The 18,007-nt window shown below is 52.7% G+C and overlaps 6 protein-coding genes across 6 annotated transcripts; 4 read left to right on the plus strand and 2 right to left on the minus strand.

The window, feature by feature from the left end:
• Window positions 1–42: 42 nt before the first annotated feature.
• Window positions 43–389, plus strand: BO82DRAFT_378243 (dienelactone hydrolase family protein; the record flags this gene model as incomplete). Its single annotated transcript, XM_025637621.1, has 2 exons — window positions 43–160; window positions 235–389. The coding sequence occupies 2 exons, from the start codon at window positions 43–45 to the stop codon at window positions 387–389; spliced, it is 273 nt and encodes a 90-aa protein (XP_025487308.1).
• A 2,298-nt stretch (window positions 390–2,687) lies between these two features.
• Window positions 2,688–3,927, plus strand: BO82DRAFT_406442 (chitin synthase export chaperone; the record flags this gene model as incomplete). Its single annotated transcript, XM_025639560.1, has 7 exons — window positions 2,688–2,717; window positions 2,780–2,815; window positions 2,882–2,978; window positions 3,030–3,117; window positions 3,176–3,269; window positions 3,325–3,658; window positions 3,710–3,927. 7 exons carry the CDS (start codon window positions 2,688–2,690, stop codon window positions 3,925–3,927), a joined length of 897 nt encoding a protein of 298 aa, XP_025487309.1.
• A 747-nt stretch (window positions 3,928–4,674) lies between these two features.
• On the minus strand, window positions 4,675–5,835 carry BO82DRAFT_358503 (uncharacterized protein). The gene is made up of 2 exons (XM_025636308.1): window positions 5,555–5,835; window positions 4,675–5,429 (listed from the first exon to the last, which is right to left on the minus strand). The coding sequence occupies exons 1-2, from the start codon at window positions 5,569–5,571 to the stop codon at window positions 4,970–4,972; spliced, it is 477 nt and encodes a 158-aa protein (XP_025487310.1). The 5' UTR covers window positions 5,572–5,835; the 3' UTR covers window positions 4,675–4,969.
• Window positions 5,836–7,421: 1,586 nt separating this feature from the next.
• On the plus strand, window positions 7,422–11,459 carry BO82DRAFT_358505 (uncharacterized protein). Its single transcript, XM_025636309.1, has 3 exons — window positions 7,422–10,631; window positions 10,681–10,869; window positions 10,923–11,459. The coding sequence occupies exons 1-3, from the start codon at window positions 7,431–7,433 to the stop codon at window positions 11,076–11,078; spliced, it is 3,546 nt and encodes a 1,181-aa protein (XP_025487311.1). The 5' UTR covers window positions 7,422–7,430; the 3' UTR covers window positions 11,079–11,459.
• Window positions 11,360–13,198, minus strand: BO82DRAFT_345538 (T6SS phospholipase effector Tle1-like catalytic domain-containing protein). Its single transcript, XM_025633708.1, has 3 exons — window positions 13,017–13,198; window positions 12,780–12,956; window positions 11,360–12,680 (listed from the first exon to the last, which is right to left on the minus strand). The coding sequence occupies exons 1-3, from the start codon at window positions 13,066–13,068 to the stop codon at window positions 11,689–11,691; spliced, it is 1,221 nt and encodes a 406-aa protein (XP_025487312.1). The 5' UTR covers window positions 13,069–13,198; the 3' UTR covers window positions 11,360–11,688.
• Window positions 13,199–15,000: 1,802 nt separating this feature from the next.
• Window positions 15,001–16,209, plus strand: BO82DRAFT_368740 (uncharacterized protein; the record flags this gene model as incomplete). The annotated part of the gene is made up of 3 exons (XM_025637136.1): window positions 15,001–15,327; window positions 15,398–15,675; window positions 15,741–16,209. 3 exons carry the CDS (start codon window positions 15,001–15,003, stop codon window positions 16,207–16,209), a joined length of 1,074 nt encoding a protein of 357 aa, XP_025487313.1.
• Window positions 16,210–18,007: the final 1,798 nt, after the last annotated feature.

Here is an 18,007-nt window from a genome sequence, read left to right on the forward strand (position 1 = left end):
GGGGGGAGGAAGTGAGTACAACAAACATGGGAACTAACGTTAATGCAGATTTTCGGTAAAAACGACAATCATGTCCCTCCGGAGGGAAGGGATCTAATCCGCAAGACACTTCATGAGAAGGGGGTCTTGTTTAGCTTTTATGAGGTGGCCTGGGCGCAGCGTAAGTTTTACCTTCATCCCCCTATCATAGTTTCTAGGTTTGGTGGTGCGAAGGGTTGGGGCTAATGTGAACAGATGCTTTTATCCGGGATGAGCTCAGCAAGGGACGTTATGACCCTGCTATCACCAAGGTGTGCTTTGAGATGTTGCTCGAGTTATTCGGACGGACTCTCAAGCTGGATTTGGGGGAGCATGATGGGAAGGAGTTGGAAATTGAGGACGTTTGCTAGTGGGCGCAATTGTTTAAACAGAAAGGTTGCATTGGCGACAATTATATTAAAGGCCAAGCACCACGCCTCTTGCCGTATTATAAACATCTAGCACTGCCGGGGTGAGTTGTCATGCAGTGTACTGCTCAATTTACTTACACTCTCCTTGAGACGTGGAAGTCCAACTGTCTGTACTCCCGACAGGTGATTTGCTCTTACTTTACAACTTTGATTAGCAAGTAAGGTCCTGGGAACATCGAGTGGTGTCTACGCAAGGGAGCGCAGGAGCCTGGGGAAACCGAGCCAACGAACAATCGGCCTATAGGAGACAGCCCCGAACAACCACGAGTTCGTGCCGTCGCTGTGGATTGTCCGTCGGCGAGGATGCATGAACACATGTATGTGATTAATGCGCGATGCATAAATGATGTTGATTCATCTGAGACATTGAGACCAGGAAGGGAGCTCCGGTAGCTCTGTCGATCGTCAGGATCATGAACATGATCCGTTAGCCTGGGTTGATAATGATGATGGAGTGCTCATCAAATTGTGGCTGGGGCGGGATGGCGGTGAAATCATCCCGACGTGCCATGCCATACCTTCAACATTCGCCAGCACTTCCACCCACTCCGTCCTCCGTCCGTACTAGGAAGAAAGTAGCAAAAGAATGCTGCCTGTCAACGCTAATCGGGCTCTGCCAGGAATCGGGCCAGCGTCATCATTCTTCATGAGGGGAAAGCTGAGATTAAAATAGAAGTGGGATTGGGAGCCGTGGGTATCGCCCTCGTCATCCATGGTCAGCCCAGGGCGACCCTCTCTTTGTTTTTTTTTTCCCAGTTTTTGATATCAACTAAGAAGTGAACCACCCGATTATCTTTGACGGAGTCAAACCACAGAGAATCAAGAGGAAGAGAGAGCAAGAGGTGCGAATCTGGTGTCAATCCTCTCAACTATGTAAATGGTAGCTCAAATCTTGCGTCGTTAACCGCAGGAAGCGATTTCCTGGGGAAGACAGCTGGTGCAGTGACAAGAGTAGCAATTCATATTTTGGTGAGGTTTTGGTTCCTGGATTTGCCTGCAGGGTTTTTTTCCCTCCTCTTGTTGGTCAATTCTCATTTAGTCCTTGTTCTTGACCCCCCCCCAACGGCGGTTCATCCGGCCGGATTCTGGGCTGTCTTTTCCACTCCAGGGCTGACCATTCGTTGCTATTTGCTGGATGCCGTATTGCGGTCTCCATCACGCTTTTAGCCCCGGGCTAAACCCAGAATCCCGTTCCTCGCTCTAATCTCTCTAATCATCATCTGTCGAGTCTAGCCGACTCATAGTTTAGTCTAGTCTAGTCCCTCGTCTTCCATGTCTCGTTCGTTTACCTGGATCATGGACAACTGATTGACTGCTTGCTTGATTGATCACGAAAAAGTACGGACGTGCTGTCTGTACCTAACCTACCTACCTCACTATCACTAACTTAGTTACACCTCTTGCGGCCTTGCCTTCGTTCTCACCTTTCTTCCTCCCTCTCTCCCTCTCCTCTCCCTCTCTCCCTCGTTGTCTCTCTCTCTCTCCCTGGCTATCCCCTCATCACCATCATCAACACCGCCATCATCTTCCTGCTTCTTAGCCGCCGGCTTTCCCCTCTACGTACGGACAACAATTCTCCTTCTCTCGCTCGTCCTCGCCAGCATCGCCCACCAACCTTCACCACCTTCACCACTTCCCAGTCCTTCGATACTGATCCATTACTCTTCCATATTTCCGCTCCCCCCCACGTCTTAATCCACGTCTTAATCAGCACCGGTGTTTGACATATACGCTGACAGCCTGACGCTCTCCATCTCTCTTTTGCATTCTGCCAATCATCTTGTCCAGAATTGTTTCTGATTCTTCACGTCTTTCGCTCCTCCATCTCTGTCGTCTTGCTTCAACCCGGTCTCTGTCCGAGCTACTGCACGACTAATTGCCAACCCAACGTGTCCGCTATCCCGTGTCTGATCCGGCGACTACCTAATTTAATTCGTCTTTCGCCTATCTTCTCTTTAGGCTTTACCTTTGTTTCTCTTTTGCTTTTTTGCTTTTCATTATCTTCAAGCGGGACGATCTTGCGATCGACAAGGCTCTCATAATCCTAATCTTGACTTTTCGCATTTCCTGAACAGCGATCTGCGGCGGAGCTATCGTGACCGGCGTGGGTCCAGGCAGGGAAAACCAACTAATTCAGTCACCACTGCCATCATCATTACCTCTCGAATCACCACTTTTACTTCTTCGCTGCTCCTCACGGCCTGACCTCTGTCGCATGTTGCTGAGCCCGTCTTAATCATGGGTTCAACGCAGTTTGGCAATTTCAACGTGGGTTCCCAATTGAGCTGCAACTCGAGCTTGGACTGACCGTGGCCGATTTGCACGTGTAGGACTTTTGTCGCGATTCCACCTTACCAGTCTGCAATGTATGTAATCCTCCTCACCATGTCTCACTCGGACCTCGGGACATCGCTAACCATTGCCATCTTCAGCTATTTGTCTCAAATAATCAACCTCCAAACAAAGCTTATGGTGGATGTGTACTCAAGGGCATTGAGCTCAGTGGTGACCGATATCTCAGCAATTTGGGTATGGCATGATAGTGGAGAGGGAAGGTTGATCTCAACTGACGCGCACCAGGTTCAATTCTCCTGGCATTCATCTCCATCCTGACTACACTTTTCCTGCTCTTCAGATCTGACCGCAAACGAGCCGCAGTCGGAAGAAGGTACGCAACAAGAACAAATTTAGGATATCGGGACTAGAAGGGGAACTAATTGGAGCAGGGAGATTCAATTATTCTTGTTTGGCTTTCTCATAATCGAAATCTGCGAGATCTTCTCCGTGGGTGGATTTCCTCTGGACGGTGCGGTCCGAAAGGTTAGTTTGCCCAGCTTGTCCGCGATGCTCGGCGCCTCATTCATGTATCATACAGGGTTTCTCGGCGGTACATATTGCTGCTATCACTGCGACATGCTGGATTCTTCTGCTTAATGCTCTGGTGGGCTTTCAATTCCTTGACGACGGCACACCCGCTTCTATCGGCTTAATTGTCGCCTCCGGTCTTGTCCTCTTCATCGGCACGGGATATATTGCCTTGGATACGGCTTTCGACTGGACAGGCGAATTCGCAACTACATCCTCGAACCACTATCGCAACATTGCCCTTTATGTGCTGTACCAGCTCTTCCCGCTTGTCTGTCTCGTCTTGTTCTATGTTTTCGAAGTTATCTTGGTGGTGCGAGTTCTTGGCGAATTTCGGCCGTTGAGTATGTTCCTCCGCACTTGTTTTATACTTCATGATTCTGACTTTGCTGCAGTCTACTTGACGGCCGCCGCACTCCTATTCGCCATTGGGCAGATCTTCGAATACGTGATCAGCGTTCATCTGTGCGAAGCATCGAGCGGGAAAATTAATGGTGCGCTGTTCGAGACGCTGTTCACGTTACTGGCGGTAGTCGCTGTGTGGTTCTTCTGGAGTAGCATCACGGAGGATGACTGGCCCATGCCGATGTCAACCCCTGGAGGCTACCATTAGACCAAGGGAACCCTATCAGGATCTCCTTCATGTCTTTGTGATCATTGCTCACATCTTGTTTCCATGTTTCTTCTCTACGATCCTTGCACATATAGTGCCTCAATACCCATTTGGATTTTGTTCTCCCTTGCGTCGCATCTGCAACTGCGTCTTGCGGAAGACCCGTATGTTTGCCATGTTTTGTGTGATACCTATTTCACCTTATGTTTGATGATGTTCTGCTAATGTGCCTCGGTGTGAGTTATGTTCTAATGATGACTTACCGCGGCGAGTGAGCCCGAAGGATCACCGTCGGCTATATTTACTGTCTTCCTGTCTCCATTTCTTTTCACCTTGCATTAGATACCTATCTGTATTGTAATTAGTCGACTTGATGTTGAATAGGACGTACGCAGGAGACGTCGAGTTACATGATTCCAGTCTTGGTCACTCTGGTCATTCGCTAACCGCTGTACGTGTCACCACTTCTAAAGACCTTCTGTGAACAACTTGCTCGTGTCCCATTTTACTCCAGGTACACGCAAAGTACATTATTCTAGAAAGGACACATACACCAAACTTTCCGTCTCACGTAATGACTGCGTCAGGGCACTTGCGGGGCGCCTTTGAGCGAGTTCCAAATCCAGATGACATATCATCAGGATTGATTCCTAAGAATAAGAGACAGGAATAAACTTCAATACAGGCTATGTACAGATTGAATCGGAATCACCAACGCCTCACCCACTATCGTGTCGACGGATACCAGGCTAGATAGTTCTTCATCCTGAAAGGCGATCTTTCTCCTTCGCGAGAACTCGCAACGTACCTGCAGCGAACATCATACAGCGCATCAAAGGGTCATACGATGAACCGCCTCGCTGGGTCTGAATCATGCTCCCGTGTTCAAGCAAGCTCTCCTTCTATCGCTCCCCCGCGAATCAAGGAATAAGGACCCCGAAGTGTCCACGGCCAATACATATGTAGACAGAGCAATGACCCCAACCGCCCAATATATGTTTTTCCTCCCTGGATCGAAAACCCTCCGCATCTCCCATACCACTTAGAGCCTCACCTTGACATCCACGCACGGCAAGGTCCACTCCCTCCGCCCCAGCAGACTCCGCACCCACTCCATGCCAATACCCGTCCATTCTTGCGGTACACCGACCTCGGCCGATTGGTTCAGCGCGAGCCGCCGCTGCGCCTCATCGATGACGGCCCCGGAGAGGGTCTTGGCGGTGGAGGTCACCGTCTCCAGGAGATACCCGGCTAGGGTCTCGTTGGCGGGACTGACCGGGCATGAGGTGGGCGCGGCGGCCGGGGGGGTGTAGCGCGGACTGAACCAGTCGCCGCGGAGGTCGAAGAAACATCGGTCGGACCAGTGGCAGGAGGAGATGAAGAGGATGAGGAGCAGCCCGGAGCAGTAAATGCACGGTCGGTGGAGGATGTAGGTCAGGGTCACGAAGGAGATGATGAAGAGGGGGGAGGCGTTGGTGGGGATGAAGAAGAGGGGAAGCCAGCTAGAAGACAAGAGTTGATCAGTATGATGATTAGGTTAGAAGATGAATGCATGAGAGCCGAGGTGAGCGGTGTGGGTTGTGGGCGGGGGATGGATAGATGGATGGCTTAGAGGTAAACGCCTTACCTCCGCAGGCAGAACATGGTGAATGTGGTTTTATTGAGAAGGTAGTCGGCTGTTCTGATCGGACGGTGAACGGATGAAATCAGTGGCGAACAGGAGTTGCGCGAAGAGTTCCTTAGAGAGATGGGAGTAGAGTAACGGGAAGAGTCTCAAGGTGATGGAACAAGATCATCTCATTGAGAGTGCGCATTCATAATCTCCGTGTGTGAATGTTGTGGAATGGAGAGAGGTTTAGTTTGTGGATGTTGCTAAGGTAGTTGGTTGTTCAACATCTTCTATCATCATTCCGAGTTCACAGCCATGAGATAGTCCGGCGGTTAGTTACCGATACCGTCATTGTGTAATCTTACGGTTATTTCTGCATGAGCCACACACCTCATCCACCTTCCACCGCCACAAATTACCACCAGCTCATCTTCCCGCTTACCTCCAATTCTCGCTTCCTCCGAGCTTTTTCCTCTCTCTCTCTCTCTCTCTCTCTCTCTCTCTCCTTCCTCTTCTCTTTCCTTCACTTCTTCTTCCCTCCTCCTCCTCCTCCTCCTCCACTCTCCCACTCTTCTCTCCCCCTTCATTCTCGTCCCATGTACAATAGTCCGTCCTTTGCCTTTTGATTCTTTCTCCTTCTCCTTCTCCTTCTCCTTGTTCTGCTCCCTTTAGCTTGCATTCTTTAATTGATTGCGCCGAGTCCGGGCTGTTCTTTTTACACCCGCTCTCTCTCTCTCTCTTGCTTTGCTGGCTCTCGAAAGAGAGCTACTCCTGATTTACCTCGGAGCTTGAATTTGCTTTGGAGGTCGCCCTCTTTGATTGGCGAGCGACAGAAATGTCCACCCCCAACGATCTTCAGGCCCTCTTGGCCAGCATCAGGCCCCGCCCCTCGCCCTCGGGCACCCCTGCTCATGATGCTTCCATGCCGCCGTATCCCGTGCAGTATCAGCAGGGTTACCGCTCGCAGCATCCGCAGCAGCACCAGCCGCAGTACGATGGCCAGGGTTACCCTCACCCGCAGCTGCAGCAACAGCAGCAGCAGCTTCATGGCTACCGTCACCCGTCGGTCTCGTCGAACATTCACAGTCCGTCTCCTTCCGTGAATACTCCTCCACACCACGGCTCGGATATCCTTAGTCCTAATGTTCCGACTCCCCGTGGCGATATGTATTTTCATCAACCCCCGCCGCCTCAGCAGCAGCAGCACCAACAACATTACCAGTCCTTGCCTCATAATCCCGACCGTGCGGTGAATCTGTTGAACTTGCTCAAGTTCAACCAGCCTACCACTCCTTCCGCCCCCCAGCAACAGCAGGCTCCGGTTCCTGGCGCTGAACAGCCCACTTACCTACAGCCTCGTGCAGCTGGCCTGGAGGAGCAGTCGAACGCCCACGCGAGAAATATTTCCGCCTCTGATTTGGTTGCGTCGCTCTTTGGTGGCCAGGGACAAGGTGCTGCAGCCGCTCCGGTCAGGCCTTCGGGGTCCATTTCCGGTCCAGCTGGTGCTGGCACGGGCGAGGGCTCTGCGTCTGCCGGTCCGACCGCTGAGAACACCCAGGAGATGTTGCTGCGTCTTCTGAACCGTCCCAAGTCTAGCCAGGACGTTTCCGACGGGCCTGTCAAGGCTGTTTCTCAGTCTCCCTCGATCGTTGCGTCCCAAACGTCTCCTGTTCCCGAGGCGGAGCTGAGCAACATCCTTAAGTCTCCCACTGAAGAACTGGAGGAACCCTTGGTGTCCCCGGATGAGGCAGGACCTTCTGCGCTTGACAAACCTGCTGCGGGCAAGGACTCGATGTTCACCTATGTCAACCCGTTTGAGCAGCTGGCTGCCGCATCTCCTCGCAAGGTCACTCCGCAAGCCAATCCTCGGAGCGAGAGTCCAGCTATTGAGATCATGAAAAGCAAGAAGATCACTATCGCCACTAAGGTTGAACCGTCTTTGGCTTCAGAGGCTGTTGAGACCCCACAAACTGAAGGCCTCAAATCGCCTATTCTGGCTGAAGAGCAGAGAGAAGCCGTTAACTCTGTTGTTGAGCGTCTTGTCGACGAGATCGGTCGTGAAATTGACAACGCCACTAACAAACCAACCGACGAGAAAGTCACCCAGCTCCCTGCTGCCCAGGAGGACAGCACTCAGGCTGCGTTATCCTCCATCGCTAGTCACCTCCAGGAGACAGCTGCCGAAGCAAAGCTTGAGGGCAGCGTAGATAGGAACTCTATTGAGGGCACCGCCACCCCCGCTGCTGTGAAGGAGACTTCCAATAATAGCAGCGGTGATGCACTGGCGGACAGCTGGGAGAGCGCTGAAGACAGTGCTGAAAAGGAAGAAGAGCGCATTGTTTCTGTACACAACTTCCCTCTCAAGCCGTTCATCTCTATTATCGTCAAAGCTCATTCAGGGAAGCTCGCAACCCTCCGCGATGACGGTATCATGGATATTGCTCGGCTGAAGAAGGATTTTGATCAGCTGGATCGCTCCTTGACATCCGCAACTTCGGACTACATCGTGTATGCACTCGCGAAGAACGGCGGTATGCGCATCATTCGTCAGGATGATGGAAGTGACAAGCAAATCTTCCGTTCTACCCGCGATCGCGTCTTTAATGTTGCAGTATGCACGTCGCAGACTGCTACTGGTCGTACCACTGAGGAGCAGGCCATTCTGGGAATTGGCGTCAGTGGAACCGTGTACTGGGCGTTGATCTCTCGTGCAGACAAGGATCTTTTTGATCTCGACGCCCTCGAGAGCGAGAGCCTCATCTTCCCTCCTTTCCCGGCTTCGGATGAGAACACTTCGGGGGGCCAGCTGAAAACGCGGGCCAAACGGAGCTCTCGCCATCCTGGTTTCTTCGCCATTGGCCGTGGTAAGAACATTTACGTGGTCTCTCCTCAGGCTGCTATGCATCCTAGCTATGGTGTGTCTGGACCTCAGCGCGTCGTTAATACGGAAAGGTTCTTCAAAGAACGTGCTCTGAAGATCTCTACCGGCAAGGCTGGCAAGGATTTCATGTTCAGCGATGATGACACGGTCATTGCCTCCCTTGATAAGACGGGCCGCCTCCGTTTCTGGGATATCCGCGAGGTGGTTAACAACCCAGGCTTTTTTGGCTCCGGGCCCAACCCGGCTGAGGTTCGGGTGCCCTTGAATACGTTCGTCACGGGCTCTCCCGCAGAGAAGTCATGGCCGACCTCCGTCCTCTTCATCGACAAGCTGCGTCCTTATGTTAAGTCGATGGCGCTTCGCTACGTTCTGGTGGGCTTGAAGCAGAACCACACCTTGCAGCTCTGGGATATTGGGCTGGGTAAGGCTGTGCAGGAGCTCAAATTTCCTCATGAGAACGAGTCGGACGCCATCTGCAGTGTCGCCTACCACCCCGCGTCTGGCATCATCGTTGTTGGTCACCCGACCCGCAATTCTATCTACTTCGTTCACCTCTCTGCGCCTCGGTATAACCTTCAGGCGATGTCGCAAGCCTCCTTCATCAAGCGCTCTGGGGAGAAGGATAGCAGCCTTCCCAAGCCTGAGTCCACCGCTTGCATGAGCGGCATTCGCGAAATCTCCTTTGCTTCCAAGGGCCAGCTGCGAAGCCTGGATCTCCTCCCCATCACTAAGTCGGCTGGGGATGAGAGCGGTCTGTTTGAGCTGTACGTCATGCACTCGCGTGGAGTCACATGCTTGAACATAAAGAAGGAAGATTTGGGATGGACCACCGACAATAAGATTGTCCGTCCCGTCAATGCTTTGGAGGAAGGGCTCATCGATATCGCTGAGCTGCAGACCTTCCCCACTTACGTGGCAGACGAGCCATCGGTCAATGGTGATGCGGCTCCGACTCCCACCAAGCCGGCGGCTAAGGAGATCATCAAGAAGGTGCCTGAGCTCAACACCGAAGCTGCTGTTGGAGCTGGTCCCAGTGTCTCTCGCGTGCAGTCCCCAACCAAGGCACCTGCTAAGAAAAAGGATGAGCCAGTTGAAAGCGTTTCTGCCATCAATGGTGTCGATAAGGCAGAGAAGAAGAAAAAGAAGAAGAGTGCCGTCCCAGGCACGAGTGAGCCGTCCGCAAAGGGCAAGGAGCCCGTGCTCTCAAACGACGGTCCGTCTAGTGAAGTTCCTGCTCCCACGCAAGGTATCGCGGACAATGAGCCAGCCGTTGAAGAAGCTCCCGTCATCTCAAGCGTCCCTCAGGCAGTGTCTCTAGCTGCTCCTGTGGCTTCCGGCGCTGGTTTCGATGACTCGGCTGCTATCCTAAACAAACATCTGGAGGTGCTGCAGAACGGCGTGTCCACAGAATTCACCAAAAGCCTTGGTCGCGAGTTGGAAGGACTGTACACCCGCTTCGACGAGGAGCGCCGCAACTGGGATGCGGCCTCGGCAGCCAAACAAGACCAGGTCTTGCGTCTTGTTTCAAGTACTCTTTCGGATAACGTGGAGAAGAACCTTGCACGCATTGTCTCTAACAGCATCAAATCAGAGGTTGTGCCTGCTCTGACTGATCTCACTGCCACAGTCGTTGGTAAGCAGCTTAACGGCGTTCTGTCTCAGCAGCTGGGATCTGTGGTCCCTCGTGAGGTGCGCCAAGCTCTCCCAGAGGCGGTTACTCGTGCCATGCAGCAGCCCGATTTGATGAAAGTACTGTCGGACGCGGTGGGCCAGAAGCTCGCTCCCCGTGTTGAAAGCGAGATATCGAAGGCCATGCAAAGCACAATCACACCAGCCATTGAGAACGTTGCCGTGCAGACTGCAGACAAGGTTGTCGTCAGTATGGAGAAGCAGATGCAGGCTCAGTGGAAGCAATTCGAAGCCCAGCGCCAGAGCGATGCTGCCAAGATCGAGCAGCTCACTTCGCTTGTTCGTGGACTCTCTGACACGGTAGCCACGCTCGCTGCGGCCCAGACCGGCTTGCAGAATGAGGTTGTCAAGCTTAGCCATGCCTTGGCCACCAAGGAGAATGTGGTCGAGCGGCAGCAACAGCAACAGCGGCCGACCGCCCCTGCCCGTAGCGCCTCTGTTGACACAAGAACTCCCGAGCAGATTGAGCTGCAGGAGATTGCGCAGTTGATGAGCCAAGGTCACTTCGAGGAGGGATCAGTCAAGGTTAGTTAACTAGTGTTATTCGGTCAGTTCAGCATGCTAACGGCAGTAGTGGTTGCAATCAACTCAGCAAGCGGATCTGTTTGACAACCTTTTTGTTCGCATGAACCCGTCCTACCTGACTAGTCTGTCGCCCATCGTGGCCCTGTCTGTGGGTGTTGCTGTGACCTCCTCGTTGCAGACCAACCCTATGGAGCGCTTGACTTGGCTGGAAGTAGTTTTGCAAACGGTGAATCCAATGGTATATTTTCCATGACAAGCTAGATTTAAGATCTACGTTAACATTCTCATCAGGACCCTGATATCCGTGAAGTCGCTCCTAAAATCATGGACATCCTTATCCAACGACTGGAAGCGCTCTACATGTCGGTGGCCGAGACCTCGCCGCACGATCCCATTATCCGCAAGATCGCGCCGCTGTCGCGCCGCGCCAGGCTTCTGCGGGGTTAAAGCTTCTCTCGTGAAAAGTTGATCGTTCAAGTTTACTGGTTCTAATGAATAATGCAATCCTTATGAGGATATTGACTTCGAAGAAAAGGGGCCATGCTAGTGGGTCGTGTCACACAACATGATCGCTTTTAGGCATGAGGATGGATGACTACTTTATTTGGTTTAGCAATGAAAACGCATGAACAATGATGAGGATGGTAGTTTCATTACTTGGTGTCTAGCCGGTCCGCCTAGTGTGACGAATGACGAGGCATTACAGCTACGAATGAATATGCTCTTTTCCCACGGATGAATTTCTAATCTCATTATTATGATTCTTGTGATGTCTACTTCATCTAAGTAGAGATTAGTAACTACTACGCAACTATCTCGGCTATTAACCTAGCATTATTTAATCCTCCTTTGTGAATTTATCTATGCAATCCACCACACGTAACACAATTCACTCGATAAGTATACCTCGAATGAAGAAGGGGCATTGGTAACAATAACAGATACCAAACTCCAAAAATACGCAATCTACGGAGTAGACTCCAAGGATATTTGACGCCAACAAACCTCAAAATCGCCGTCCGGGCTGCAGCCGCAATTCAGTCGACCGAGGAACAGTCTAATCCACCTCCTCAACGTGGACTGTCCGGATTCTGCCTTTCATATACCTTTCTCTCTCCAATGCGCGAACCTCCAAAATTGTCTTGGAGTCCGCCAGGGTCCAAGCACCATTGTCCCTTTTTCCCTTCAGGAGAGCACAGGGCCAGCTCCAGCCGCGCAGCTTGCGATCATTGATCGACTCATGGATGTACTCCCCGGTGAAGTCGCTTTCCTCGCCCTTGGGATTATATCCGAGAGGCGTCCGGTGCGAGGTGCCGCCAAAAACGCCCTCCAGCGTGCGGACCAGACTCGCCGTGTCGGTCTTGCCTTGACTGGTCGCCCACGGAGCGAGGTCGCTCTCCGCCACCCGCGGGGGGACATCGAAGAGATACTCGTCGATATCGAAGCTGAGCTGGCCGTCCTTCATACACTGGGCGATCATCCACGCCAGGGAGATGTTCGCCAGGTGGGGGTCCTTCCCGCCGCCCCCGACGTCCGTGTGGACGCCGGAGAACCAGACCTGGAGCAGCTCCTGGCCGGGGTTCGGGCGCGGCACATGCCAGAGGATCGGGGAGTAGGCAGTGCGCTCTTCATCCAGCGCCAGGGCGTGGAAGGCATATTTGACGTTCGGGAGCAGGTAGGTGTTCCGGAGTTCCAGGCGCTCGCCCAGGTCCTTGCCGAGCCAGGCCTTTTGGAACCCCACCGTGTCCCAGACGCCGATGATCTTGACGGTGAAGGGCGGCAGCTCCTCGCGGAACCCCAGCTGGCGTCGTTCCTCGGGCGTGTAGTCCGGGACCTGCTTCTCGTAGAAGTCGTCGTACACATTGGTGAAGTTGTCCATGCCGCGGTGCGTCAGCAGTCCCCAGCGGCAGACGAGGCCCGCGATCGCGCGCGCGGTGTAGGCGCCGCGAGAGAAGCCGAAGAAGAAGATCTCGTCGCCTTCGGTGTAGTTGTCGGTCAGGAAGCCGTATGCGGCGCGGACGTTGGCGCTCACGCCTAATCCGGTGACGCCTGGAGCACCAAAGCACAAACCCGTGTCAGTGCGAGGCAACAATGGGGGAGGTAATTGATTATGACGAGACAAATAAGGTGGCAACGAGGCTTACATACCGCCCATGTATTTGTCACCGAGCCCGGTACCAACCCCCTTTTGATAGTAGACGATCTGCGGGACTTCTTTCCTGACACCATTCTCTTCCACGATCGCTGTCTGACTGAGTGTTCGACTCAATCGGGTCACGTTGGACGGCGGGTCCGCTGAGTCGGCTGTGGAGTCTTGCCAGGTGCCTAAAGGGGTGTATTAGCGACCAGATTGCATGGCATCAAAGGTATACGGTGACTTCAGACCGTCGCAGCAGACAATGAGCCGTTTGTAGGAACTGCGCTCGAGGCGTGTCATGCTGTATATATACAGATAGTATCTATATGCTGGGATAAATGGGACTATGTCTCAAAAGAAAACGGGTTTCGAGAACCAGGATGCCTCGTTCAAGCTCCTGAGGGGGTCCATTGTGGCCTGGGGATAGTGCTTATATTTATATTGATTGAGTGCATCTGACAGGCGTGCTCGGGGCGGCGAAGGCCATTCGTCAACATTAGCGTTCAGCTCAGCTGCCACATCTCTGTACTAAAACAAAACTTTGTTCTCAGCCCTGTGGTCTCATTTTGAGGAGGCTCATCGGCCAGTCTTCGTCACGATGGCTTCTGTGACGAGCGATCAGTGATCGGGAATACGAGTAGCGAACGCCGCTCTGCCATGGTGATTTGACTGAGCTGAAGGTTTAAATCCGAGATGGATACAGAACATCATCGAGGGTTGAGTTAGATGAACTCAGGGAAACGATGGTGGGCCATATCAATTGCTTGATTGTTGTTTGTCAAGAGAGTTGCGAAGGCGGCGGTTGAGAAGGGAAGGAAGAACCAGATCGGCTCAACAAGCAAACTGAAAAGCAATCAACAACATCAACAACTCCTCCCACAGCCACAGCCCAGACTTCAAAGCCTCAGCAACAACCATACGAGGCTGACCAGATGCAAAGGAACAGAAATTCATCAGGCCTCCCCGCATTCAGCTACAGCTACAAGGCATCACGCGCAGAGTAAGCGAGGTGACACTCTATGCCTGTCGAAGTCAATCCCCCGTATTCGTGCAGCCCTTCAGTTCGTTGATGTTGATGTCCGGCTTGCTCAGCACATCACTCCAAGCTTGGCCTTCACCATCGACGTTTTGCACTTGTGCAAGCGAATTGAGTGTTGGCTCACGCCAAGATGAACCATCTGGTCCTCCAGCTGCCAAGGCTACGGTCGCTGTTGGTCACTTCAAAGGCCTGTAGCGCCATCCAACCGACTTCAACACCGCTGCCTCTCAAAGTCTTTGCGCTAGGCTGCTCATCCTTGTTCGATTAAAGTGTCATCTACGGCTCTGAATCCCATGCCATTGCACGGATTGATGAGCTAGATCCACGGGTTTGAGACGAGACTCTGTGGTTCAGAGGAACAAGAGATGGCACGCAATGTCAAAAGACGGATACTGAGGGATAGTCCTCAGATGAAATGTCTTCATTGATCTGGTCTGGGCTACGTTGTATTAACATCCTTACCTGTATGTTTCCTTCCCATATCGCTCCGCCCCCCCCCCCCGGAAACATAATGCTCCCCTTGTCTTGTCTTTGATTTGTGACTCACATCACACTTATGGTGTACGCTATTCTATTTTCTATAATGACCCATCAACTAAGCAAACATGGCTATAGTCAATCTTCACTATTCTGACGGTCAACAAGAACTAAACCAGAGACGGAAATTCAGTCGACCGGTGCAAACTTGTGCAATTCATAGGCAACCCCAAACAAGCCATCTTCGCACAAATCGGCACCTGCCAACGGAATACTGCCAGCTCAATCTCATCCCCGCATTCGCAGCCTGGTCACTTACACAGTAGTTCTATCGGCCTCCGCAAGTCTGTGGTTGGTGGCCCGGTCCAATTCCACTGCGCCAAGCCCCATGTTTCTCCTGCAGGTCCTCGTATCCGATCAGCTGGTTGGTCTAGCGAGTCAGGCTCCTTCCTTGGCCTAGGACCTTTCTTGTCGGGATCCCTCCGCTCATTGCCTGAATCGGTGAATAGACCTGGCTACAGCCTGTGCCAAGAGGAGCCGTCGATTGAGATGGCCGCCCATCACTTCAACCGGTCCCTGACCTTAGACCCTGAATATTTGCCCGATCGTTCTCCGCAGATATTCCGACCTACCCAATTGGGGTCGGAGGAGGATATAAACCAAGATCCCCTCCCAAGATGATGATAAGTGAACCGTTTTCCAACAACGCAAACATCATGGCTTTCTCTACGGGAGCTTGGCTTGCCATTGCAGCGACGTTATCTCAAGTGGTGGTATCGAAGCAGGCCGGATACTTCGACTCATCCAACTGCGTGGCCCCATCAGCGCTCGAATCGTGCTACGATGATGCATCCGAATATTACGCTCAGTGCATAACGAAGAACTGTGCCGGTGGCTCAGATGAGTGCTATAATTCCTGCGGAGGTGATACGGCCTGCATGCAGAGTCAATGTCCAAATTTGGGCATTGATTGTATCAATGTGTGTGGGTGTGTGAAAACATCTCGCGAAATCGACTGCGCGGCTTCTGCTTGTTGGAATCAGGTATGTAGCAGACACTCTCAAGTAGCTCAGGCATTCAAAGCTGACCTAAAGGGGTTCGGGAAATGGATAGGTTTACTCATGCGAGTACCAAAAAACAATTGAAGACCTGATCGACCTATGCCCCTCCGTGAATGTCACTCAGCTCCCTTTCTGGCCGCCTCCCGACGACGCCCCCGCTGGCTGTTCATGCAACATAGGCAAGGTTGATCAGCGGGAGTTGTTTATTGCGGACCAGATGACAACGTGTGCGAACAATATGACGAACCTCGATCAGCTAACGAGCGCGGAGGACATCTCCGACTACGGGCGAGCTTGTGTTTGCTGTGGGAAAAGTGCTATCATCTCCACGTAAGTTGTCCTCTTCTATCTACCCCATCGCCGAGTGCACAGGCGGGATCGCTGACAGTATCTAGGATATGGGGCGTATGTCCCAACACGCAGCCGGCATTGTTGGGTGCAGATGCCTGGTACAACGCTGTGATCGCTCATGACTGGGACATCTGTGGGCCCTATCTCGAGAATTATGACTGTGCGGGTGCACTGGGTTATGGTGCCCCGTCGGCTGGTAACACCACTCAATTCTACAAACCGGGAGACCTACCTGCGAACGGGACCGAGACGCTTTCAAACACCGGGGGTGTCATCTCAACCCCCATTAGTGGAAGTACTTTCACCTGGACGTTGGGCACGATCCCCCACCCTGTCACCGCCATGGCAGCTACAGCTACAGCAACGGCGGATAGTGGGAAGTCGAGCAGCACCGCAACTGGGGCGGCGGCGGCGAGTACAAATTCCGAGTCGGCAGCAAGGTACATCAGTGCGCCGATCATGGCTGCATCTGGGGTCGTTGCGTTTACCTTGGGTTTATTGAGGGTCGCTTGAGCCAGGCAACCCACCCAACCCTTCTGGATAGCCAGTCTCGGTCTTGTAAATCATTAGCAGCGACCATGCTGTCAGTCTTGTGTATATGCTGTACTCAATATCAAAACCGCGTCCTTCCTGGAGGTGTCACTATGAGCTCGAGCACTGCGATGCGCGGGCATCGTTCGGGTGTTAATATTTGCGGTGGCTAAAACAAGGACATTGAAAGACTCAGTGAGCTCTGCATGCGAACTGCTCATTTGATCGAGTGTGCATAATCACCCACTCCGATATGTCCTTCTGAACAGGAGAATTTCACATCAACACAATGGCTTTGGGAGAGGGCAATAGACACGACCGCCAAATCACTGTTCAAATCCCAAACAAAAGGTGCATTGGCTTCTTTCGCAAAGTTCAAACGCGTATTTCTTTGTTGATTTCGAGACTTACCAATAAGTTTCGTTCTGATCAGGTGCTAGGTACAGTGTAAGGGATATACCGCGACTCTACTCCAGAACAAAGGCATCGCTGAATCACCAACTATGGGAGCTCGAGGATAATGACAGATATTCCCCTGAAAAGGGTCTTTGTTGATCTACAGCTCGGCCAGTCTGAAGGTAGATCAACGAATATATAGTCGCAAGACGTAGAAACGTCGGTTTGCCTGTGGACTGCAAATATTGGGCCTTTGTCTACCCCAGCGCTGTTATATGATGGACGACTTGAGCAACGACGAACATTGGTGGGGTATAGCCAACAGGGCAGTCGAGAATATGAATCCGGTGGAAAGCTTGGAGGGTATGTACTACCATGGCCCTGAGTATCCATAGTCTCCAGCTATTGTGTTGGAGGATGATCGCCAGTGGCGCTCCCTTGAGCTGGCTAGATTGCCAGCGGAGATATTCCTCGAGTGCTTTGAGCATATGACGAATCGAGAGCTAGCCAATTTCAGCCAGACTTGCAAGTATCTGTATCTGATGCTTCGTCCACTGCTCCGAAAGGAAGCCCGGCAGTTTGCACTGGCGACCCTGGATGAGTACCGTAAGCTGCTCTGGATCGATCGAGACGGCCGAGCCCTCTACAAGGACTGGCAGACAGATCTATACCCTATTCCCTTCCGTGAACCCCTCTTCGAAGCGGTTGAAGCTGGGAATTACTCTCTTGTTGAGGGTTATTTGCGCGTCGGCGTGAGTCCCAATGCCTACGGGCTGCAGGGCTGGCCCTTACTGCCCTGAGCCGCGCGCAGTGACAGGTTGGAGATAGTGCAACTGTTGCTGGACCATCCTGACATTGACGTCAGGCTCGTGCCCGGTGAGGAGCAATTGTTCCCCGAGTGCAGCCCACTGCCATTGGACATTCTGTGCAACTACCACTACTGCTGGAGCTCCCATTCACAGAGAGAGCTCATCCTGGTAGATTCCATCGTTCGCTCGCTCCTATCCAAAGGGGCCACGTTCGGGCACTTCAACGCCTTCCAGTACATCAGCGCCAGCCCGCATCGACTCCAGTTCATGCGGGCGGTGATGGAGAATGGGTCCGATCTCCGCGCCGTGGCCATCGGCATGCTGCAGCCGACCTGGTATCACCGCGAGCCCCTCGCAAGGCACGCCGCTTGCCAGCCTGACCCGCGATACCTGGAGTTTGTCGTGCGCGCGGCTCCCGAGATTCTGGGGAACGTCGGGAGGCCCGGTTGGCGGAAAATCGGCGGAAGGCGGCGGCCGGAGGCTTTCAAGAGGAAGGATTGGAAGAAGTTGCTGCTGTGGCTGCAGGGGATCTTCGATCTTGTTCCCGGGAGGGACTTCGACCGCCTCTAGATCCG

The sequence above is a fragment of the Aspergillus uvarum genome (genome assembly GCF_003184745.1).
Source record: "Aspergillus uvarum CBS 121591 unplaced genomic scaffold BO82scaffold_72, whole genome shotgun sequence".
NCBI lineage: Eukaryota > Fungi > Ascomycota > Eurotiomycetes > Eurotiales > Aspergillaceae > Aspergillus > Aspergillus uvarum.

Bases quoted from the DNA above. Each gene is read 5' to 3' on its own strand.
- BO82DRAFT_358505 (XM_025636309.1), top strand. From the start codon at position 7,431: ATGAAAAGCAAGAAGATCACTATCGCCACTAAGGTTGAACCGTCTTTG. The intron at 10,632-10,680 runs GTTAGTTAACTA...TAACGGCAGTAG, and splicing joins TCGAGGAGGGATCAGTCAAG to TGGTTGCAATCAACTCAGCA. The intron at 10,870-10,922 runs GTATATTTTCCA...CATTCTCATCAG, and splicing joins TGCAAACGGTGAATCCAATG to GACCCTGATATCCGTGAAGT.
- BO82DRAFT_345538 (XM_025633708.1), bottom strand. From the start codon at position 13,068: ATGACACGCCTCGAGCGCAGTTCCTACAAACGGCTCATTGTCTGCTGC. The intron at 12,957-13,016 runs GTCTGAAGTCAC...ACACCCCTTTAG, and splicing joins GCTCATTGTCTGCTGCGACG to GCACCTGGCAAGACTCCACA. The intron at 12,681-12,779 runs GTATGTAAGCCT...TTGGTGCTCCAG, and splicing joins CGGTGACAAATACATGGGCG to GCGTCACCGGATTAGGCGTG.